Source organism: Hyla sarda, chromosome 1, assembly GCF_029499605.1.
Source record: "Hyla sarda isolate aHylSar1 chromosome 1, aHylSar1.hap1, whole genome shotgun sequence".
NCBI classification, from domain to species: domain Eukaryota; kingdom Metazoa; phylum Chordata; class Amphibia; order Anura; family Hylidae; genus Hyla; species Hyla sarda.
This window is the reverse complement of record NC_079189.1, coordinates 53678539-53699179: the sequence shown is the minus strand read 5'-3', so window position 1 is coordinate 53699179 and position 20641 is coordinate 53678539. Positions and strand designations below refer to the sequence as shown.

The 20641-nt window shown below is 43.1% G+C and overlaps 1 protein-coding gene across 2 annotated transcripts in view; it reads right to left on the bottom strand.

The window, feature by feature from the left end:
* ACOX3 (acyl-CoA oxidase 3, pristanoyl) overlaps positions 1-20641 on the bottom strand; it is a 136424-nt gene that overhangs the window by 73402 nt on the left and 42381 nt on the right. For both annotated transcript variants that reach the window (XM_056555032.1, XM_056555033.1), the window contains exons 5-7: positions 16421-16510; positions 14077-14220; positions 12798-12886 (exon numbers count right to left, since the gene is read on the bottom strand). In XM_056555032.1, coding sequence (XP_056411007.1) covers positions 12798-12886; positions 14077-14220; positions 16421-16510 — 323 coding nt within the window. The remainder of the gene's footprint in view (positions 1-12797; positions 12887-14076; positions 14221-16420; positions 16511-20641) is intronic.

The following is a 20641-nucleotide window of genomic DNA, read 5'->3' as shown; positions in this document are numbered from 1 at the left end:
TTTTAATGAGAGTGCCCATTTAAAGGGGTATTCCAGGCCAAAACTTTTTTTTAGATATCAACTGGCTCCGGAAAGTTAAACAAATTTGTAACAAAACACAACTATTACACCCCCTATTAAAGTGTACCTGTCGGGAGGGGAGAAGCGGGAAGCAGCACGCTCCCCTCCCCCCTCTGTCTATGAGACCAAGACATCCCGTAGACTTAAAGGGGTATTCCAGGCCAAAACTTTTTTTTTTATATATCAACTGGCTCCGGAAAGTTAAACAGATTTGTAAATTACTTCTATTAAAAAATCTTAATCCTCCCAATAGTTATTAGCTTCTGAAGTTGAGTTGTTGTTTTCTGTCTAACTGCTTTCTGATGACTCACGTCCCAGGAGCTGTGCAGTTCCTATGGGGATATTCTCCCATCATGCACAGCTCCCGGGACGTGACATCATCATTGAGCAGTTAGACAGAAAACTTCAGAAGCTAATAACTATTGGAAGGATTAAGATTTTTTAATAGAAGTAATTTACAAATCTGTTTATCTTTCCGGAGCCAGTTGATATATAAATTTTTTTTTGCCTGGAATACCCCTTTAAGGCCCAGTGAGGAGCTGTCTTCAGCATCTGTGCTGATCAGGGCTTGTTTGAAAAACCCTAGAGTGGGACAGGAAAGAGATTAAAAAACCCTGCTACCAAGCCTCCCTTTAATCCTATAAAAATGCAGGACTTAAAACCAGACTTAACAAAGTCCCTAGCAAGCTAAGGTTTGCAAGGGATGTGAACTCTTTCTGGATTTCTATTTTCTATTCAGCTTCCCCTGCATAGGATATGTTCTTTCTTAAAGGGGTACTCTGCCCCAGACATCTTATCCCCTATCCAAAGGTTAAGGGACAAGATGTCTGATCGCGGGGGTCCCACCACTGGGGACCCCCATGCTCTCTGCAGCGGCACCCCGCCGTCATCACTACAGAGCAAACTGGCTCTGTGCGTGATGACGGGGCAATGCAGGGGACGGAGCCTGCTATCCACAACAGGTGTCTGTGGAAATATAGCGATCCTCCCTGACCATTATTTTTGTCACTGTCTCACATTCTCCATACACCAACAGGGTCTCTTTAATTAAGTAACCCCCCCCCCCCCCCCCAACTACACCCAAAGTATCTCTCTAGCTAACCAGTTCTCTGTTGTTTACAGGGAAGAGAGGGTCTGACAACGTGTTTACTGGCAATGCTAGACAATCTTTTCTTGTACGATAAGGCCATTATACCCTCTCTGCTCTTACATGGTTAGATATCAACTTTTCACCGAATCAGCCCATGCTTGGTTAACTTGCGTTTTCAGCTGATCTACACGTGCATTACTCACTTAAGTATTCTTTTAAATAGCTATATAAAAAAAGAGGGGGGAGGGGGAATTATTTCAGCTGAAATACACATAACTAAAGAATGTTTACAATGTGAAGCACAGTGCATTCGATGCCAGATTTGCAAAAAATATTCCCTCATTTATATTTCTTGCTCCAGAGAAGCAGCGCTATAAAGCTCCGACCATTATTACCAACATAAAGGTTTATGAGAGAAGTTCTAATACATACCATGACCTGACCTGACTCCCCAAAGACAGAAAAGACTATAAAGTGATGTCTGGAGCCCTGGATCCCTTGCATAGACATACGGTATTGCCCCAGCTAGGAGGAGTATACTGTGTTTCTGTCTATAAGGCTCAGTTCACACTATATGCTCTGGAAAAGCTCCCTGCGCCTATATCAACATCCTGCAAAAAGTATACCACCGGAAATAGATCATTTTTTTTTAAATCCAAATGAAAGCCAATGGACAGCATATGCTAGCGCAGGGGTAAACAACTGGCAGACCGCGGTCCAGGTCAGGACCGCCAGTCATCCGGACCGCCCACCAGATCTCCCCTCATTCATTTGTGTCTCTCAGACACCGATACAAATGAATAGCCGCGGCCCGGAGCAAGGGAACTTTGTGCTCTCTGCCCAGCCGCCTGGCGCTTCTGTGATGCTCTAGACGGTGATGTGAAAAATTCTGTGTCTAATTAGAAGAGGCCAGAGCAGCGGAGACAAAGCTCAGATAAACATTTGTGTTCCCCCACGTGACTCTCCAGTCGTTTTAGAACTACAACTCCCATCACAACCTTCTGTCTGTGCATGATGGGAGTTGTAGTTTGCAACAGCTGGAGAGTCACAAAGTTCATGTGGGGGCACAGGGACATCCTTAATTCTGGGGGCACAGGGACATCCTTAAAGGGGTACTACGGCGCTTAGAAATCTTATCCCCTATCCAAAGGATAGGGGATAAGATGCCTGATCACGGGGGTCCCGCCGCTGGGGACCCCAGTGATCTTGCACGCCGCACCCTGTTTAAAATCAGTCCCCGGAGCATGTGCACTCCGGGGCTGATTACTGTCGATCACAGGGCCGGATCGTTGTGATGTCAAGGCTTCGCCACGGGGTGCGGCGTGCAAGATCACGGGGGTCCCCAGCGGCGGGACCCCCGTGATCAGGCATCTTATCCCCTATCCTTTGGATAGGGGATAAGGTGCCTAAGTGCCGGAGTACCCCTTTATGGATGTCCCTGTGCCCCCAGAATTAAGGATGTCCCTGTGCACCCACATGAACTTTGTGAATCTCCAGCTGTTGCAAACTACAACTCCCATCATGTACAGACAGAAGGTCACACGGGGCAGAGCCTTGACGTCACAACGCTCCGGCCCCGTGATCGACAGTAATCAGACCCGGAGCTAACACGCTCCGGGAACTGATTTTAAACGGGGTGCGGCATGCAAGATCACAGGGGTCCCCAGCGGCGGGATCACCACGATCAGGCATCTTATCCCCTATCCTTTGAATAGGGGATCAGATGTCTAAGCGCCGGAGTACCCCTTTAACCCCTTAACGACGCAGGACGTATATTTACGTCCTGCGCCGGCTCCCGCATCATATCGCGTCGGTCCCGGCGCTAATCAACGGCCGGGACCCGCGGCTAATACCACACATCGCCGATCGCGGCGATGTGCGGTATTAACCCTTTAGAAGCGGCGGTCAAAGCTGACCGCCGCTTCTAAAGTGAAACTGAAAGTATCCCGGCTGCTCAGTCGGGCTGTTCGGGACCGCCGCGGTGAAATCGCGGCGTCCCGAACAGATGATCGGACACCGGGAGGGCTCTTACCTGCCTCCTCGGTGTCCGATCGACGAATGACTGCTCCGTGCCTGAGATCCAGGCAGGAGCAGTCAAGCGCCGATAATGCTGATCACAGGCATGTTAATACACGCCTGTGATCAGGATGAGATCAGTGTGTGCAGTGTTATAGGTCCCTATGGGACCTATAACACTGCAAAAAAAAAGTTAAAAAAAAGTGTTAATAAAGGTCATTTAACCCCTTCCCTAATAAAAGTTTGAATCACCCCCCTTTTCCCATAAAAAAAATAAAACAGTGTAAAAAAATAAATAAATAAACATATGTGGTATCGCCGCGTGCGTAAATGTCCGAACTATAAAAATATATCATTAATTAAGCCATACGGTCAATGGCGTATGCGCAAAAAAATTTCAAATTCCAAAAAAGCGTATTTTGGTAACTTTTTATAACATTAAAAAATGAATAAAAAGTGATCAAAAAGTCCGATCAAAACAAAAATCATACCGATAAAAACTTCAGATCACGGCGCAAAAAATGAGTCCTCATACCGCCCTGTACGTGGAAAAATAAAAAAGTTATAGGGGTCAGAAGATGACATTTTTAAACGTATAAATTTTCCTGCATGTAGTTATGATTTTTTCCAGAAGTGCGACAAAATCAAACCTATATAAGTAGGGTATCATTTTAACCGTATGGACCTACAGAATAATGATAAGGTGTAATTTTTACCGAAATATGCACTGCGTAGAAACGGAAGCCCCCAAATTTACAAAATGGCGTTTTTTATTTTCGATTTTGTCGCACAATGATTTTTTTTTCGGTTTCGCCATGCATTTTTGGGTAAAATGACTAATGTCACTGCAAAGTAGAATTGGCGACGCAAAAAATAAGCCATAATATGGATTTTTAGGTGGAAAATTGAAAGGGTTATGATTTTTAAAAGGTAAGGAGGAAAAAACGAAAGTGCAAAAACGGAAAAACCCTGAGTCCTTAAGGGTTTAATTCTGGGGGCATAATGGCATCATTAATTCTGGGCGCACAGTGGAATCATTAATTCTGGGAGCACAGTGGCATTAATTCTGTGGGCATATTGGCATCATTAATTCTTGGGGCACAGTGGCATCATTCATTCTGGGGGCACAGTGGCATTAATTCTGGGGGCATATTCGCATCATTAATTCTGGGGGCACAGAGGTACAATTATTCGGTACAGGCACAGTGTTTGTTGAAAATTTATTTGGGGCATAGCGTGTGCCAGTAATATTGCAGGGGAATAGCATGTGGCAGGAATATACCAGGGGCACAGTATGTGGCAGTAATATACCAGGGGTACAGTGCGTGGCAATATTATATTTAGGGAGTACAGTGTGTGTGGAAGAATTATTTTCAGGGGCACAGTGGGTGGCAGTAATATACCAAGTGTACAGTGTGTGGCAGTAATATATCAGGGGCCCAGTGTGTGGCAATAATATACCAGGGGCCTAGTGTGTAACAGTAATATACAAGGGGCACAGTGTGAGGCAGTTTTATATTCAGGGGTACAGTGTGTGGTAGTTATATACCAGAGGCCCAATGTGTGGCAGGATTATATTCAGAGGTACAGTGTGTAAGGGTAATACACCAGGGCCCAGTGTGTGGCAGTATTATATTTAGGGGACACAGTGTGTGGCAGTTATACATTCAGGGGCACAGTGTGTAGGGGTAATATACCAGTTGCCCAGTGTGTGGCAGTAATATACCAGGAGCTCAGTGTGTGGCATTATTATATTCAGAGGGTACAGGGTACGGCAGTATTATATTCAGGGACCCAGAGTGCGGCAGTATTCTATTCAGAGGGTACAGTGTGTGGCAGTATTATATTCCGAGAGTACAGTGTGTGGCAGTATTCTATTCAGAGGGTACAGTGTGTGGCAGTATTATATTCAGAGGGTACAGTGTGTGGCAGTATTATATTCCAAGAGTACAGTGTGTGGCAGTATTATATTCAGAGGGTACAGTGTGTGGCAGTATTCTATTCATAGGGTGCAGTGTGTGGCAGTATTATATCCAGGGGTACAGTGTCTGGCCATATAATTTTCAGGGGTACAGTGTCTAGCCGTATTATATTCAGGGGTACAGTGTCTGGCAGTATTCAGGTCATACATCCTCCACACTTCAGTCGCTCGTTTGCTCTTTCCTTCATGGCACTGAGGTTGCTATTTGTGAACCAGGCCTTAGCATTCAGCTCGGACCTTCACCAGATGGTAGACCTGAATAAGTGGACCCTCACTAAAAATAGTTGAATACCCTTGTGCTAGTGTATTCCTAAATGGTCGTATGTTTTACAATAACACAATATGCAGCAGGCTTCACAGCTCCCTCTAGTGGTAGTTACAGGCAGCCAAAATTTCACCATTCAAAGGCTATACTTTCAAATGTAATTCTTTTTATTTTTGCTGATTACTTATTATGGTCTAAAAAATCATTTCCTCCATTAGTCTTTATTACATTTATTTTTCTCAGTTTCTCTTCAGCCTCCTAATTTTCACATATAGTTCAAGTTACCGCTGTTTTAGTTCTTACGTCTAAATGAAATTCAAGCCTGCTTTATGAGCAGGTATAAGGTCAGCAGAATTTAAAAGGGTACTGCGCTGCCCCAGCATTCTGAACATTTTGTTCCGGACGCTTGGAGCAAGCGGTGGGTGTTGTGACGTCACGTCCCCTCCCATTGACTTGCATTGAGGGGGTGTGGTGTGACGTCATGAGGGGGCATGCCCGCGACGTTACGACCCTGGCGGCCTGCCAGGTACTGCACAGAGACCGCGATCAGACATCTTATCCCCTATCCTTAGGGTAGGGGATAAGACGTCTAGAGGCGGAGTACCCCTTCAACATATATAACCACTGGGCCACATTATACCTGTTGTTACAAGCTTCCCTACCATGTCTTGTAGCATAGTTTTTAGTTATTCAAAATTGCAGCAATAGTTTTATTCATATGTGCACGGTATGCAAATTAGACCCACATAGTCATCATGGCCGAAGCCAGGCACCACTAGTCATGGCGCTAGCCTAAAATTATGTCCAGCACAGAGTGACGTAGAGGCTTCTTTGGCTGTCAATCACATGAGCGGTTGGCTAGTGACAGGTTGTTTCTTGCTCTCAGCCCAGATGACTACTCGAGACTAATTTGCATATGGTGCACACATAAATAAAACTGTATTATCTGGCATTTTGGATAACTGAAACTAAGCTACAAGACACGATAGGGAATGGTGACATAACCGCTAGAATGTGGTCCTAGTGGTATATACCGTATTTTTCGTCCTATAGGACGCACCGGCGTATAAGACGCACCCAATTTTTAGGGGCAAAAATAAAGATTTTGAACCCAATAGTGGTCTTCAACCTGCGGACCTCCAGATGTTGCAAAACTACAACTCCCAGCATGCCCGGACAGCCGTTGGCTGTCCGGGCATGCTGGGAGTTGTAGTTTTGCAACATCTGGAGGTCCGCAGATTGAAGATCACTGCAGGAGGAGGTAATACTCACGTGTCCCCGCCGCTCCGGACCCGTCATCGCTGCCCTGGATGTCGCTCCATCGCTGTTGCCGTGTCCCCGTCGCTCTGGAACATCTCTGCTGCCGGCCGGGTATCCTCGCTCTCCGTCGCCGTCATCACGTCGTTATGCACGCCGACACACGTACACGACGACGTGATGACGAGGAAGGAGAGCGCCGGCCATACAGGGGATCCCTGAACGGAGAAGACACCGAGGAGGCAGGTAAGGTCCCCTCCGGTGTCCTGTAAGCACTAACCCAGCTAAACAGTCGGGCTGTTAGGGACCGCCGCGGTGAAATCACGGCGGTCCCGAACAGCCCGACTGAACAGCCGGGTTAGTGTCACTTTCCCTTCAGACGCGGCGGTCAGCTTTGATCGCCGCGTCTGAAGGGTTAATACAGGGCATCACCGCGATCGGTGATGTCCTGTATTAACCGTGGGTCACGGTCGTTGATGGCCGCAGGGACCGCCGCGATAGGGGTGTATTCGCCGTATAAGACGCACCGACTTTTTCCCCCCAGTTTTGGGGAAGAAAAAGTGCGTCTTATACGGCGAAAAATACGGTACGTAAAATTCTACTGACAGTTTTTTTTTTTTATTTATTCATTTGAGATGATGCCTGGATACAGACCCATCAAAGTAGCTTTTTTGATTAAATTCCTGCTGGGTAAGGTGAAACAACTTGAACTACATGTGAAAACAAGGAGGCTGTAGAAGAGAAACTGAGCAAAATTTGTCCAGAGAATTATTTTTTTTTGTACCATAATATGTACAAAACAAGAACCCTATCTAGATGGGGAAAGGTAAATACAGGGCAGGCAAACTACTTATAATGGGCAATCCAATACAGGAGAGCCCTACCTACAGGAAGCAAACCACCTACTGGAGGAAACTAAATACTGAAGAAAGTATCTACAGGGGACACATGCATAATGGGGAAAACACCTACTGGCGAGAAACTGCATACTGGAGCACCTACATACAGGGAGGTAACTACCTAATGAGGAAAACTACCTACTGGAGCAACCTATCAACCTAGTGGAGGTGAACCAACCTACTCCTCACTAACTGACCTACCCCTCTCAATCAATTCACCTACCTTCCTGTTTTACTCTGGGTGACACCAAATGGAAGAATTATTACTGTTTTGGACACTATAGATGAGGAAAAGGTAAGGGAGGGTGCTGGAAAAAAGCATAGCCTAAGATGTTTGTTTGGCAGGTTCTGAAGAGATGAGTTGCGGGTATAACCGCATTGTAATTCACAGAGCTAACAGAGATATATAAGTATTGTGCATTGCTCTTTTTATTTGGTAGGGGTGTCCCAAGGTGGAAAAGGTTGGAAAACACTAATCTCCCACCTTCTGAAGAAGCCTAATTATCTACTGGGGAAACCTATTTTTGTACCTACCAAAAAGAGGGACCTACATACCTAGTGGTGGTCCTACCTATGTAATAGGAGATATCTACTTTCTTCTTCGAGGGAGTAACTTTTAAATGGGGGCATCTTCTCATATACTTAATAAGAGAGACTAACCTACCTACTTATTGAAGGAGACCTACCTGCATATCTAATAGTGGGAAACTATGTCCTCCACCCAATCCACCTACATACCCATCTTACTGTGTGGGTTGTTAAGGAGGACATTATTATGGTTTTAGGCACTATGAATGGGAAATTTTTGTATAGAGGCAAAAGGTGGAGAGGGTGCTAGAAAAGTGAGGTCAAGGGCGAGTCATCATGCCAGTCTGGGCCAAAAAAAGAAAAAAGACAGGAATAATTGAAAGACTCTGATCAGATAAGACGGACACTGGATGTAACTGCACTGCATGGTCACTGTATGTGGGCAATGTTGGTCTTTGTATAGTGTTTTAATAGTATGGTGTATTATTCTTTCACTATTTAGTACTGGTAGGGATTCTGGTGTGGTGGTATAATTTGGGCCTCATATAGTGCCAATATTGGTAACACAGGTCTTTGTATAGGTACTGACTAAAGTACATGACTGTTCTAATGATAGGATTTTAGCATTTGCAGCCCCACTGGCCCTGTATAAGCCATATTTCACCTTAAAGGGGTATTCCGGCCAAAGAAATCTTGTCCCCTATCCACTGAGACCCCCGCAGTCTCTGTGCAGCACAGGTTTTCGAGACTGGAGAGATACGTCACTCACCAGTCTCGGAAACACAAAGGTTTCCGAGACTGGAGAAGCACCCCAGCATAGAATGCGGGGGTTCCAGCAGCGCCCCCCCCCCCCCCCCAATCAGACATCTTATCCCCTATCGTTTGGATAGGGGATAAGATGTCTTTGACCGGAATACCCCTTTAACCTATATTTCTACAGTGCTATGTATATCCTCCTTAGGGTAGAGTCCTCAAATCATTATGTGTAGTACATTGTACACCCTGTAAATATGCTCCATCTGACATAACAGGACTAAAATATTATGAGTGTTTCTTGGATGAGGTAAGAGGTGGATAATTAAAACAATACTGTGCAAGGACTACAGGGCCGGTTCCCATCCACCCAGGACCTCAGCATATTAAGTGTCGTCTACTGAACAATCGGCTCATCAGATTGGGTGTGGAAAAGTTCTGCAATGTGCAATGCAAACAAACCTTATAAAATTTAGACATCATGAAATCGAACCTGAAGAGTGTTATTTGCTTATTTAAAGGGATACATTATCACATGCATGTTTGTATGCTCCAATATTAAGGGCACATTTAAAGGGTACCTCTCATCAAATAAACTTTTGTTATATTTTAGATTAATGAATGCTGAATAACTTTCCAATAACATGTTAATGAAAAATAGGCTTCTTTCTATTGTATTTTTCCCAATCAGTCCTGTCAGCAAGCATTTCTGACTCATGCTGGAGTCCTAAACACTCAGAGCTGCCAGCCTGCTTTGTTCACAGCCAAACAGGCTGTGAACAAAGCAGGCTGGCAGCTCTGAGTGTTCTCCTTTGTGAACAAAGCAGACTGGCAGCTCGTAGTGTTTAGGACTCCAGCATGAGTCTGAAATGCTTGCTGCCAGGACTGGTAGGGAGACCCCTAGTGGTCATTTCTTCAAAGTGGAAAATTAAATAGAAAGAAGCATATTTTTTAATAACATGCAAATGTAAAGTTATTCTGCATACATTAATCTATAATACATCAAAAGTTTTTTTGATGAGAGGTACCCTTTAATGTAATTTTCTAGTTGCATACCTAATCTACATAGTAACTTTATAAATCCTTTTTATTATGTATCCTGCGGTCCATACTGTATTAGGGTAATGAACATGCAAATTTACAGAAATCTGGAGGTAAAAGGACTATCCAGGGAATACATTTACAGTAAAATGTGCTGAGGCTGGGGTAACAAAAATACAAAATGTATACCTACCCAGGATCAGGCTTCATCGGAATAGCAGCGGGGGCCAGGGGCAGGTGAGTACAGTTTTATTTTTATTGTTTTTACCCCAGCCTGTGGATAATTCACTGTAAAAAGTATTCCCTGAACAACCACCTTAAATCACCAGTAGCAAATCTGCACCAAATGTTGAAGGATTTTCCTGCACATTCTACAAATTCTGCAGAAAAAGGGTTGCCTGCAGATTCTATGAAAATGTTCACATGTCCTGTACATGCTGCAGATTTCATGCAGCAGATTTTATGTGTATATATATATATATATATATATATATATATATATATTGTATGTGAGCACATACCCTATTGCAGATTTTTTTATTCCCCGTTGAAGTAAACAGGGAAAATCTGCAACAAATCTGGTACGGAAAACAACACCCTCATCCTCATATCACATTCACATGCATGATACTGTGGATTTTATAAGCGCAAACCTACTTGGAAAATCTGCAGCATTTCCAACGCACCTGCATTTACCCTTATGGTACACTCAAGTATACATAACCCGCTGAGGGCTTTCCGCAGTGGAAATATCGCTTGTGGATTTTCAGTTGCAGAATTCAGCAAGCAAAATTTTCTGCTTCAGAATTTCCGCTGAGGATATGTATGTACGTGTGAATGTACCCTGAGGCTAGATTGACATTATGGAATTTCCCAAAAAGAGAAATTCCAGTGCAGCAGCCTTCCACAGTTTTTAATGGCATTCTGCTGCACACTGCTGAATTTCCACAGCCGACGACTCCGCTGTGAAAATTCTAATTCCAGACTCTGCCAAACGAATGATTTTTCTTTTGGCAGAGTTTGCTGGTACATGCATTGCTGTCAATGGAAACAACTCATATCTAAGCGTTCCTAGAGTAGAATTAACTTGAATGGAAATTCCATAATGTGAACCTAGCCTTATAGTCAAGAACAGCATTTACAAGCCTGCAGGTCTCCCAGCACTCCCTAAAATCCTGCTGGCTCAGTGTATGCAGAGAACTTGCAGAAGTCTTTACATCTGATCGGCAGGATGAATAATATTTATCCAGGTCATCCCTAACCACTGTAAACACCATCGTTTTGGAGTATTGGACTATTGGAGTTTTATTGATGATGTTACCATGAGGTTTTGTGACCTATATAAGAGCACAATGCTAAAAACACCTATACTTTATTTCCACTATATTTATAACATCATACATTATATTCTTAAATTAAACATTATAATTTATTCTTAAACTTATTCTTAAAAGCCAGAAAAGGCAAATAACAAAAAATCTACACGAAAATTGTATTTGGCAAGAATTCCATTGACTGTGCTGTGGTGTCGTACTGCCACCTAGAGGCTGGATTTAGCATTAAGGACTGTAAAGAATAAAGCCACTAAATAAAAAAATCTTATGTTGTCTAGTTGGAAACAAACAATATAGGATCCCAAATATACAGGAATGTCTGGTAGAAGATAGTGGACCAGTAGAAAAGATCAAAATGGTCCCTGGATTTTTGCAGCCAGGACAGAATAGCCTGCAATAGGTTTATTCCCCACCCCCACCTAGCAGAAGGAATGGGATTACGCTAGATCAGGCTCCCTCTCTCCAAGGGCCCCATAGCAGTCATGGGTGGGACTCAAAGCATCCTATACAGCCTGAGGAGGGGCATTTTTAGCCCGAAATAACGCTTATATATGTGAAATTCTTCTGGCACAGTATGGTATTCCTTCCACATGGAAAATAAAACTTCAAAGTAATATGTAAAACTCGCTTGTGTGCCAATTACCTTTCTATCTTACATATGTCTATGAGCTTGTCTCCTAGTGATTGGTGGGGGTCCGAGCACCCAGATCACGACCAATCATACCTTTTGAGATATCTCTGTGACGTGTCAAAAGTTTTCTTAAATGACAAACACCTTAAAGGGGAACTCTGGTGGAAAACTTTTTTTTTAATTATTTTTTAAATCAACTGATGCCAGAAAGATAAACAGATTTGTAAATGACTTCTATCAAAAAATCGTAATCCTTCCAGTACTTCTTAGCGGCTGTATACTACAGAGGAAATTCTTTTCTTTTTGGATTTCTTTTCTGTCATGACCACAGTGCTCTCTGTTGACACCTCTGTCCATGTCAGGAACTGTCCAGATCAGGAGAAAATCCCCATAGCAAACATGCTGCTCTGGACAGTTCCTAAAATGGACAGAGGTGTCAGCAGAGAGCACTTGTGGTCAGACAAAAAGAGTCCAAAACGAAAAAAAATTCCTCTGTAGTATACAGCCGCTAATACGTACTTGAAGGATTTTTTATAGAAGTAATTTTCAAATCTGTTTAACTTTCTGGCACCAGTTGATTAAAAAAAATAATAATAAATTTAAAAAAAAAATTCTACCGGAGTACCCCTATTATATCAGGAACTGTCCAGAGTAGCATAGGTTTGCAATGGGGAGTTTCTCCTGCTCTGGACAGTTCCTGATACGGGCATCAGGTGTCAGCAGAGAGCACTGTGGACAAGACAAAAAAAGAAAATAATTTCCTCTGTAGCATACAGCTGCTAAAAAGTACTGGAAGGGTAAAGATTTTTTAATAAAAGTCCTTTACAAATCTGTTTAACTTTCTGGCACCAGTTGATTTAAAAAAATGTTTTTCACCAGAGTACCCCTTTAAGTGGAGAACCCTTAAACAAGCTTACCTGAGGGTCAGGAGATGCTACTTACCCATTATCTACACCATCCAGGCCCAGTTTCCTGCCAACGTCACCCACCATCACTCCAGGCATAGGAAGCAGGGTCTTGGGGTCCCGAATCTAAGTATAACATTGATAATGTATGTTATAATTTGAACATTTTATTCCTTGTGGAAGGGTCAAATGTCTACATGCAATAAACTTTTTGTTTGAGCATAATGATTTTCTGATTTTTCTATTGACCAACTGGAATATACATTTAGTCTGGTTTTGGTCAAGAAAACTTTTATAATTAAAGGGGTATTCCAGGAAAAAACTTTTTTTTATATATCAACTGGCTCCAGAAAGTTAAACAGATTTGTAAATTACTTCTATTAAAAAAAATCTTAATCCTTTCAGTACTTGTGAGCTTCTGAAGTTAAAGGTGTTATCCAGGAAAAAACTTTTTTTTTATACATATCAACTGGCTCCATAAAGTTAAACAGATTTGTAAATTACTTCTATTAAAAAATCTTAATCCTTCCAGTACTTATGAGCTTCTGAAGTTAAGGTTGTTCTTTTCTGTCTAAGTGCTCTCTGATGACACCTGTCTTGGGAAGCGCCCAGTTTAGAAGAAAATTCCCATAGCAAACCTCTTCTAAACTGGGTGCTTCCCGAGACACGTGTCATCAGAGAGCACTTAGACAGAAAAGAACAACCTTAACTTCAGAAGCTCATAAGTACTGAAAGGATTAAGATTTTTTAATAGAAGTAATTTACAAATCAGTTTAACTTTCTGGAGCCAGGTGATATATAAAAAAAAGTTTTTTCCTGGAATACCCCTTTAATGTTGTTCTTTTCTGTCTAAGTGCTCTCTGATGACACCTGTCTCGGGAAACGCCCAGTTTAGAAGCAACTCCCCATAGCAAACCTCTTCTAAACTGGGCGTTTCCCGAGACAGGTGTCATTAGAGAGGATTTAGACAGAAAAGAACAACCTTAACTTCAGAAGCTCATAAGTACTGAAAGGATTAAGATTTTTTAATAGAAGTAATTTACAAATCTGTTTAACTTTCTGGAGCCAGTTGATATATATAAAAAAGTTTTTTCCTGGAATACCCCTTTAATAATAAAACAATAATAATTATTTATATTGCTCCAGCATATTCTGCAGCACTGTACAGAGATTGTCATCTACTTGTTACACACTATTACATTAGTAAACCTGACACTACTCATCTTTCTGATGATATTTCATGATTTATTGGTTAAAAAATAGATCTGTCCAAAATATCTCTTCCAGTTGTCCATCCATAAATAGATGTAACTCACCTGCACAATAAAGGTGTGCAGTCCATGACATCGTCCATCTGGAGTGTAGAGCTGAGCATACACAGCAGCGTGGGTGGCATTTTTCGCCATGTTACCCACCCAGAATTTAGCTGCCTCAAAGTCTGGGGTGTTAAGGATGAATTCCTGGAAACAAATAGACAATCACATTACAATGACTTTATGTATCCTAGGAGTAGATGCGGTTCTATTGAGGTCTGTGGCTGGGGACAATATGGTAAGTGCAAAAATGGTGGACAGCGCTGTAGTCAGGCAGCTAAGGGAGGAAGTCTTAGTTTGAATGGTGTTATTTCAAGATAAAAAATGATGACCTATTTACTGAATAAGACCAAATAGCTGATCAGTGGGGGCGCAACTGCAGGAACTTTATTTATGACTTTATTTATTTTTGTTCTGATTCCTATTATATTGTATCGTCTCCATTTCATTCTATGACCATGGTGGATAGATTTCTTTACACACCTATGTACACATTGCGGTAACCAAACCCGTATATGCAGCTATCAGTGTTATACTATTTTCAAGTTGGAATTTACAAGTTTATAACCGCTTTGGCGATCCATCTCATGTTTTGTCTGTTCTCAAAGTATCACCTTTGCTTGATTAATCTGATCGTGACCGGACTACTATATAAAGGACTCACAGCTTCAGAAACCATACATGCCTACTGAGGAAAGGGCCGTTCTGACAAATTAGTGCCCTGAAACGCGTCTTGGTGTTACAATAGGTATTTTTATACTGTACCACCGATATCTACATAGCACGCACCTACTTGAGGACTCTGAGCCAGCTTCCTAAATTGCAGCCAAAGTCCTACGCTGAGCCAGCCGTGCTATCCAGTTCCAGCATCCAGGCATTACTGCCGTTTGCCTGTGACGTCACACACCATAGGACACCACGAGGTCTGCATCCAAAGGTCGCACAATACCATCTCATAGCGAGCACCTTGGGAGCGGCATCTATTCCAACTACGTCTGTGGCAGACAGACCACCGCGGTGACGCATGCTAGCGTCCTATACTATCCAAATATTGCGGACCTCACCATCTGTCCATAGGTGACTACAGCTGCGACATCTATCAGGCTGGTAACTATAGTCCTATTTTTTCCATCTATATTTTGCTGCATCGGAATCCTATCCCATTTGCGGAACACTAGAACATTGTCTGGACTATCAGTTGCCGGATTATCAAAAGATTTATTACTTTAACATTCTATAGCAGTGCTTGATATCGGTGTATACTATGATACTATGATGTTATGACATATGCTTTTATAATATTTGTTTTACCTCTGCATAAGTGACCTGTGCTACGAGGCTCAATTGTACTTATTGTATTTTAACAAAATTGTATAACCGTTTTGCATCACCGAATTGAAACATGATCCTAATTCACATTCACTTATAATTACGCATTTATGTATCAGGTTATCTGATACTAGCCTTGAGGGGTTGGTTATTGTTTAAATTCTTACTTTCAAATTATCCAACACCAGGTGTAGGTGTACAACCTCCTTACCTCGGCTAGTTAATTGTGAGCTGCACATCCCTTTCTTTTTGTATCTATCTCATTTACAAATTTGTTTAACTTTCTGGAGCCAGTTGATATATAAAACATTTTTTTTTCCTGGATAGGGGATAAGATGTCTTAGGGCGGGAGTACCCCTTTTAGTCTGTAGTACTAGTATTGTGGTACATTGTGGTAAATCCCCTTTACAAATTTTTCCCCCACCATCATTGCCCCAGCCAGCTACCAACTGCACGTGGCAGACAGATGGTAGGAAAACATCTACCTGTTAAATCTGCAGACGCTCCAGGGTGGTCCCTGAAATTCTTTGTTTAGTCTCCTTGAGTGATGAAATCATATACATCCAAATGATTGCTGCAGCCAATCACTGGCCTCAGTGAAGACATGCCATACATGCTAGCACCACTGTTGATGCCAGTGATTGGCTGCAGTGGTTACACGGATTTACAGCACGTCATGGCTCCAAGTAAAAAGATCAAAGACTAGTGGGGTCCATTGAAGCAGCAGGGGATTTTTCATTTCATAACATTTCCTGCTTGAGGTCTGTTCGTTTTGTGTGGATTTACTGCAGCGCATTTACTGCAGAAAATCTGCAGTGGATTTTTCTAGCATTGACGTCAAATCTGCTATTGCAAACTTTCTGCTGATCCATGGAAGGTAAAATCCGCAACAGACTTTCTGCAGCAAATACGCCGTGTGAAATTCTTATGAAATCCCTTTTGTGAGGTAGAGAGAGTTTTCTGAAAGAATACAGAACAGGACTCAAGTAGTCTCATCCAATCCCGCCTCTCTGCTTACCTTGGTGGAAGCATCAAAGGTTGCCGTTGTCCGCATTGCCTTTGTATTACTGCCATGACTGAGTTCAGTAAGCGCAAAACAGCCAAAAATCTATAGAAAGAAAAATATGCAAATTGTAAAAGATCATCAACTAATGTAAACAAGCTAAACCGGATAACCGATTTAAAGTGTTACCATAGAGACATGTCAAGAGTTCTGTAGTGGTAGCATAAGAGTCGCATGCCTGAAGTGGAATGGGTTGCATGAAGATGTTTGTAGGAAAGCCACGGACGCCATGTTGCCTCTAATTTGTGGTCGGGGCTAACAAGTAACCGTAAAGAATTACCCGCTTATACTTGACCATTCCACTTTAGGGATTGCCCTGCAAGGAAAACTATTAAACAACTGTACATAATAATAATAGTGGTTGAACTGTGCCTGTACTTTTCACTTAATGACACCCACAATTCAGAAATACCGCCACCGTACATCGAGCATTCTGTGAGGAAACATATTGACCGAAGCCCCCCAACCTACAAGTTTCATGATTCTGACTCTGAGTTCAAGAACAATCCCGCCACCTTAACTAAGGGGGACACTTAGTAGTACTCTGCACCTAAAATTCCCTAAAGAGCTGGCTTGATAGCGTGAATGGCCAGGATTGCCTGTCTGGTGAAGTGGACAGTGAAATGAATGTTGTAAGCCCGATAAATATGTTTTGACTGTAATGGGAGACAGATGTAGGGCTGAGTGGCAAAACACAATAAACGACAGGATAGTGGTGGTGTCATAGGAAATGGAATATTAAAAGCCGAAGAAAAGTTGTGTAAGAATTGAAAGCTGTGATGTAAAATTCTCTTGGTGCTGAGTGCGAGGGAATCTCTGATCAGGGTGTTCCCTACTTGAGTATAGTAATTCAATCCATCATTAGTTCGTGCAGTGGCGGGACCGGGGTGCTAACTGAATCTGCATGAGGCATAAGCTGCGATCAGACGCACGAGAAACTAGACCACATGACGGACCTTGACCATGAGCTTCATGTTAACTGTGACTGGTATTAGGCTCGAGAAATTTACCCGACGACTACCTGAACTAAACCGACACCAATACCCTAAACTACCAACCAACTGGTCTCAGGAGTAATGGCCCACATGCGGGTGATTGATCCATGCATAAGCATTGTGCCTGTAAATGGGCCAGGTCTATGGGTAAACATCCTGCTTGACGACAGACCAGGTCTATAAGTAAACATTGTGCATATCAACCTGACAGGTTTCGCGTACTATCTACTATACTCGAATACCCCTATCCTGGATGCTAACAAACCTTAAATTGCCGAGCTACCGACGCCAAAAACTGTACTCTGGGGTGATGTCCCACCGCCAGTGATAGATACCTTCCTTGCCAAGGTGCCTGTAGATGAGACAGACACTTTTATACCCCTCGTACCTGTAGGTTTTGCGTAGGTCTATCGTAACCAGGTCTATCGTAACCATCGTGCCTGTAGACGTAACAGGACTTGCATAACCATAAAATTTTTTTAACAACCTTCTATATGTCATAAGACTATTTCTCTGAAAGTGTGTCAGTAACAATAACTATGCAGTGCCTCCCACTGCAGGTTTGGCAGGTATGAAGGGAATGCGACCACCTGTGTGCCATGATGCTGTTGCTCCAAAGGTGTGTCAGTAACAACAACTGCACAGTGCATCCCCCTGCAGACGTGGCAGGTACTAAGGGTATGCAACCGCCTATGCATTGTAATGTTGTTGCTCTGAAGACGTGTCAGTAACAACAAGTATGCAGTGTATCCCCCTGCAGACGTGGCAGGTATGCTGGGTATACAACCGCCTATGTGTCGTAAAACTGTTGCTCTGCAGACATGACATTAACAACAACAGCACAGTGCATACCCCTGTGGACGTGGCAGGAACAACAGGTATACAACCACCTATGTGACGTAAAGTTGTTGCCCCGAAGACATGCCAGTAACAACAACTATGCAATGAAGCCCCTGCAGTCGTGGCAGGTACGAGGGGTATACCACCGACAATGTGTAGTTATGTTGTTGCTCTGAAGACGTGTCAGTAACACCAACTGTGAATTGCATCCCCCTGCAGACGTGGCAGGCATTAAGGGTATACAACCACCTATGTGACCTAATATTATAGCTCTGAAGACATGTCAGTAACAACAACTATGCAATGTATGCCCCTGCAGTCGTAGTAGATATGAAGGGTATAGGACCACCTACAGGTCGTAATGTTGTTGCTGTGAAGACGTGTCAGTAACAACAAATATGCAACGTATCCCCCTGGAGATGTGGCAGGTATGGAGGGTATACAACCACCTATGAGTCATGATGCTATCACTCTGCAAACATGTCAGTAACAACAACTATGTAGTGCATCCCACTGCCGAGGTCAGGTATGACTGTATAAATGTCGAGGTCAGGTATGACTGTATAAATGTCATGCACCATAGAATGTCCTGAATGCCTGAACCCAAACACATGGACGCATTCTCAAATGCACGTGTAGCTTGAATGCTATAAACGATAGAACAACAAAAGCATATGAACAGTATGAATACCATGATCGTATAACAGTATAAGTACCACAACATGAACAGTATCAATGCCATGAGTGTCGACCCAATATAAATGCTAAGAGTGTATGAACCATATGGATGCCACAAGCATATGAACACAATAGATGTCATGAGCGTAAGACAGTATGAGTGCCGTGAGCGTATGGCCAGTATAATTGTCATGAGTATAAGGACATTGTGAATGCCCCGAGCATATGGACAGTGGATTCCCTAAATGTATAAAACCGTATGGATACTATGACCATCTGAAATGCATAATATCATGAGCATGTGAATCATGTACATAACATAAGTGGATGAAAAATATAAATGTCATGAGTGTGTAAACAGTATCAATGCCACGAGCATTTGTTTACAATGTCCTGAGCGTGTGAACAGCATAAATACTGTGGCTAATAACAGTATAAGTGCCATGAAAGTATGATAAAAATAAATGCCATGAGCGTAAAAAAGCATACATACCATGAGTCTATGAAAAGTATAAGCCACTACAAACGTGCGAACAGTATTGAGGCCACGAGTGTGTGAAAAAGGAGATTTTTTTGTACTCACTGTAAAGTCGTAGCCTTCATTGGGGGACACCTAACTGATGGGTATATGCTCTTGCCACTAGGAGGCGCTGACACTAGGAAAAAGAAAAGTCGGCTCCTCCCTGGCAGGATATACCCGCCCACCTGCATTGAGGCAACCAGTTTTGTCACAAAGCAGTAGGAGAAGCCCGCGAAGAAATACGTCCGAAGGACCCTAGAAAGGAATCCCGGAAAACAACCCAAGAACCGGAAAAAAGAAATGGGTGGGTGCGGTGTCCCCCAATGAAGGCTAAGAGAAAGTACAAAAAAAATCTCCTTTTCTCGGTCGCTCTTCATTGGAGGATACCTAACTGATGGGACGTACCAAAGCAGTCCCCTAGGGTGGGAAAAAACAACCACCAGCGAAAAGGAGACAGTTCCAAGACTGAACTCGCATGTCCGAAGGCTGTGGACGAGTCCCCAGGTCGGAGACATACTAGGCCCAGAATAATGAGTTCCCGTAAGATCTCCCTATCCAAGGAGAAGGATCAGGACACCAAAAGGAAAGGTCCATCCTCTGTAGAGACCCAAGGCACCTGGGCCATATAGAGAGACAAGAAACCACAAGAAAAAGGGAACCAGATGCCCACGAAAAAACTCTCCTGCGAAAAAACTTACAGAAAGAAGTGAAGGAGAGCAGAACAGAAATACTACCCCGACCAATGGATCGCTGAGAAGTCGGGGGCCGGGCCGCTACAAATGTCCAAAAACTGAACCATCACCAAGGCTCAAGGAATCAGAGAGCCGCCTGAAAAGAAGGCACACCGCAGCAGCGCAGGACAGAGGCCAAATCAAGGTGACCAACAGTGATAGATCAGAGTGGTCCAAGTAGACCTGAGCAGCCTCAAGAAACGGGAATGAAGGGAGAACCAATGAGAGCCAAGCTTGGACTTCCAGGGACTGGGCATAGGAAGGACTACTCCAGAAGACTTTTGGTGGCAATGCAGCACGAGTGACACAGACAAAAGCATAAGAAGGACATACCCCTTCCAGGGAGAGCACTAGGCTGTGGTAGTGGACAGAAAGCACACAAGCCTAGACAGTAAAATTCACTGTTGAATGC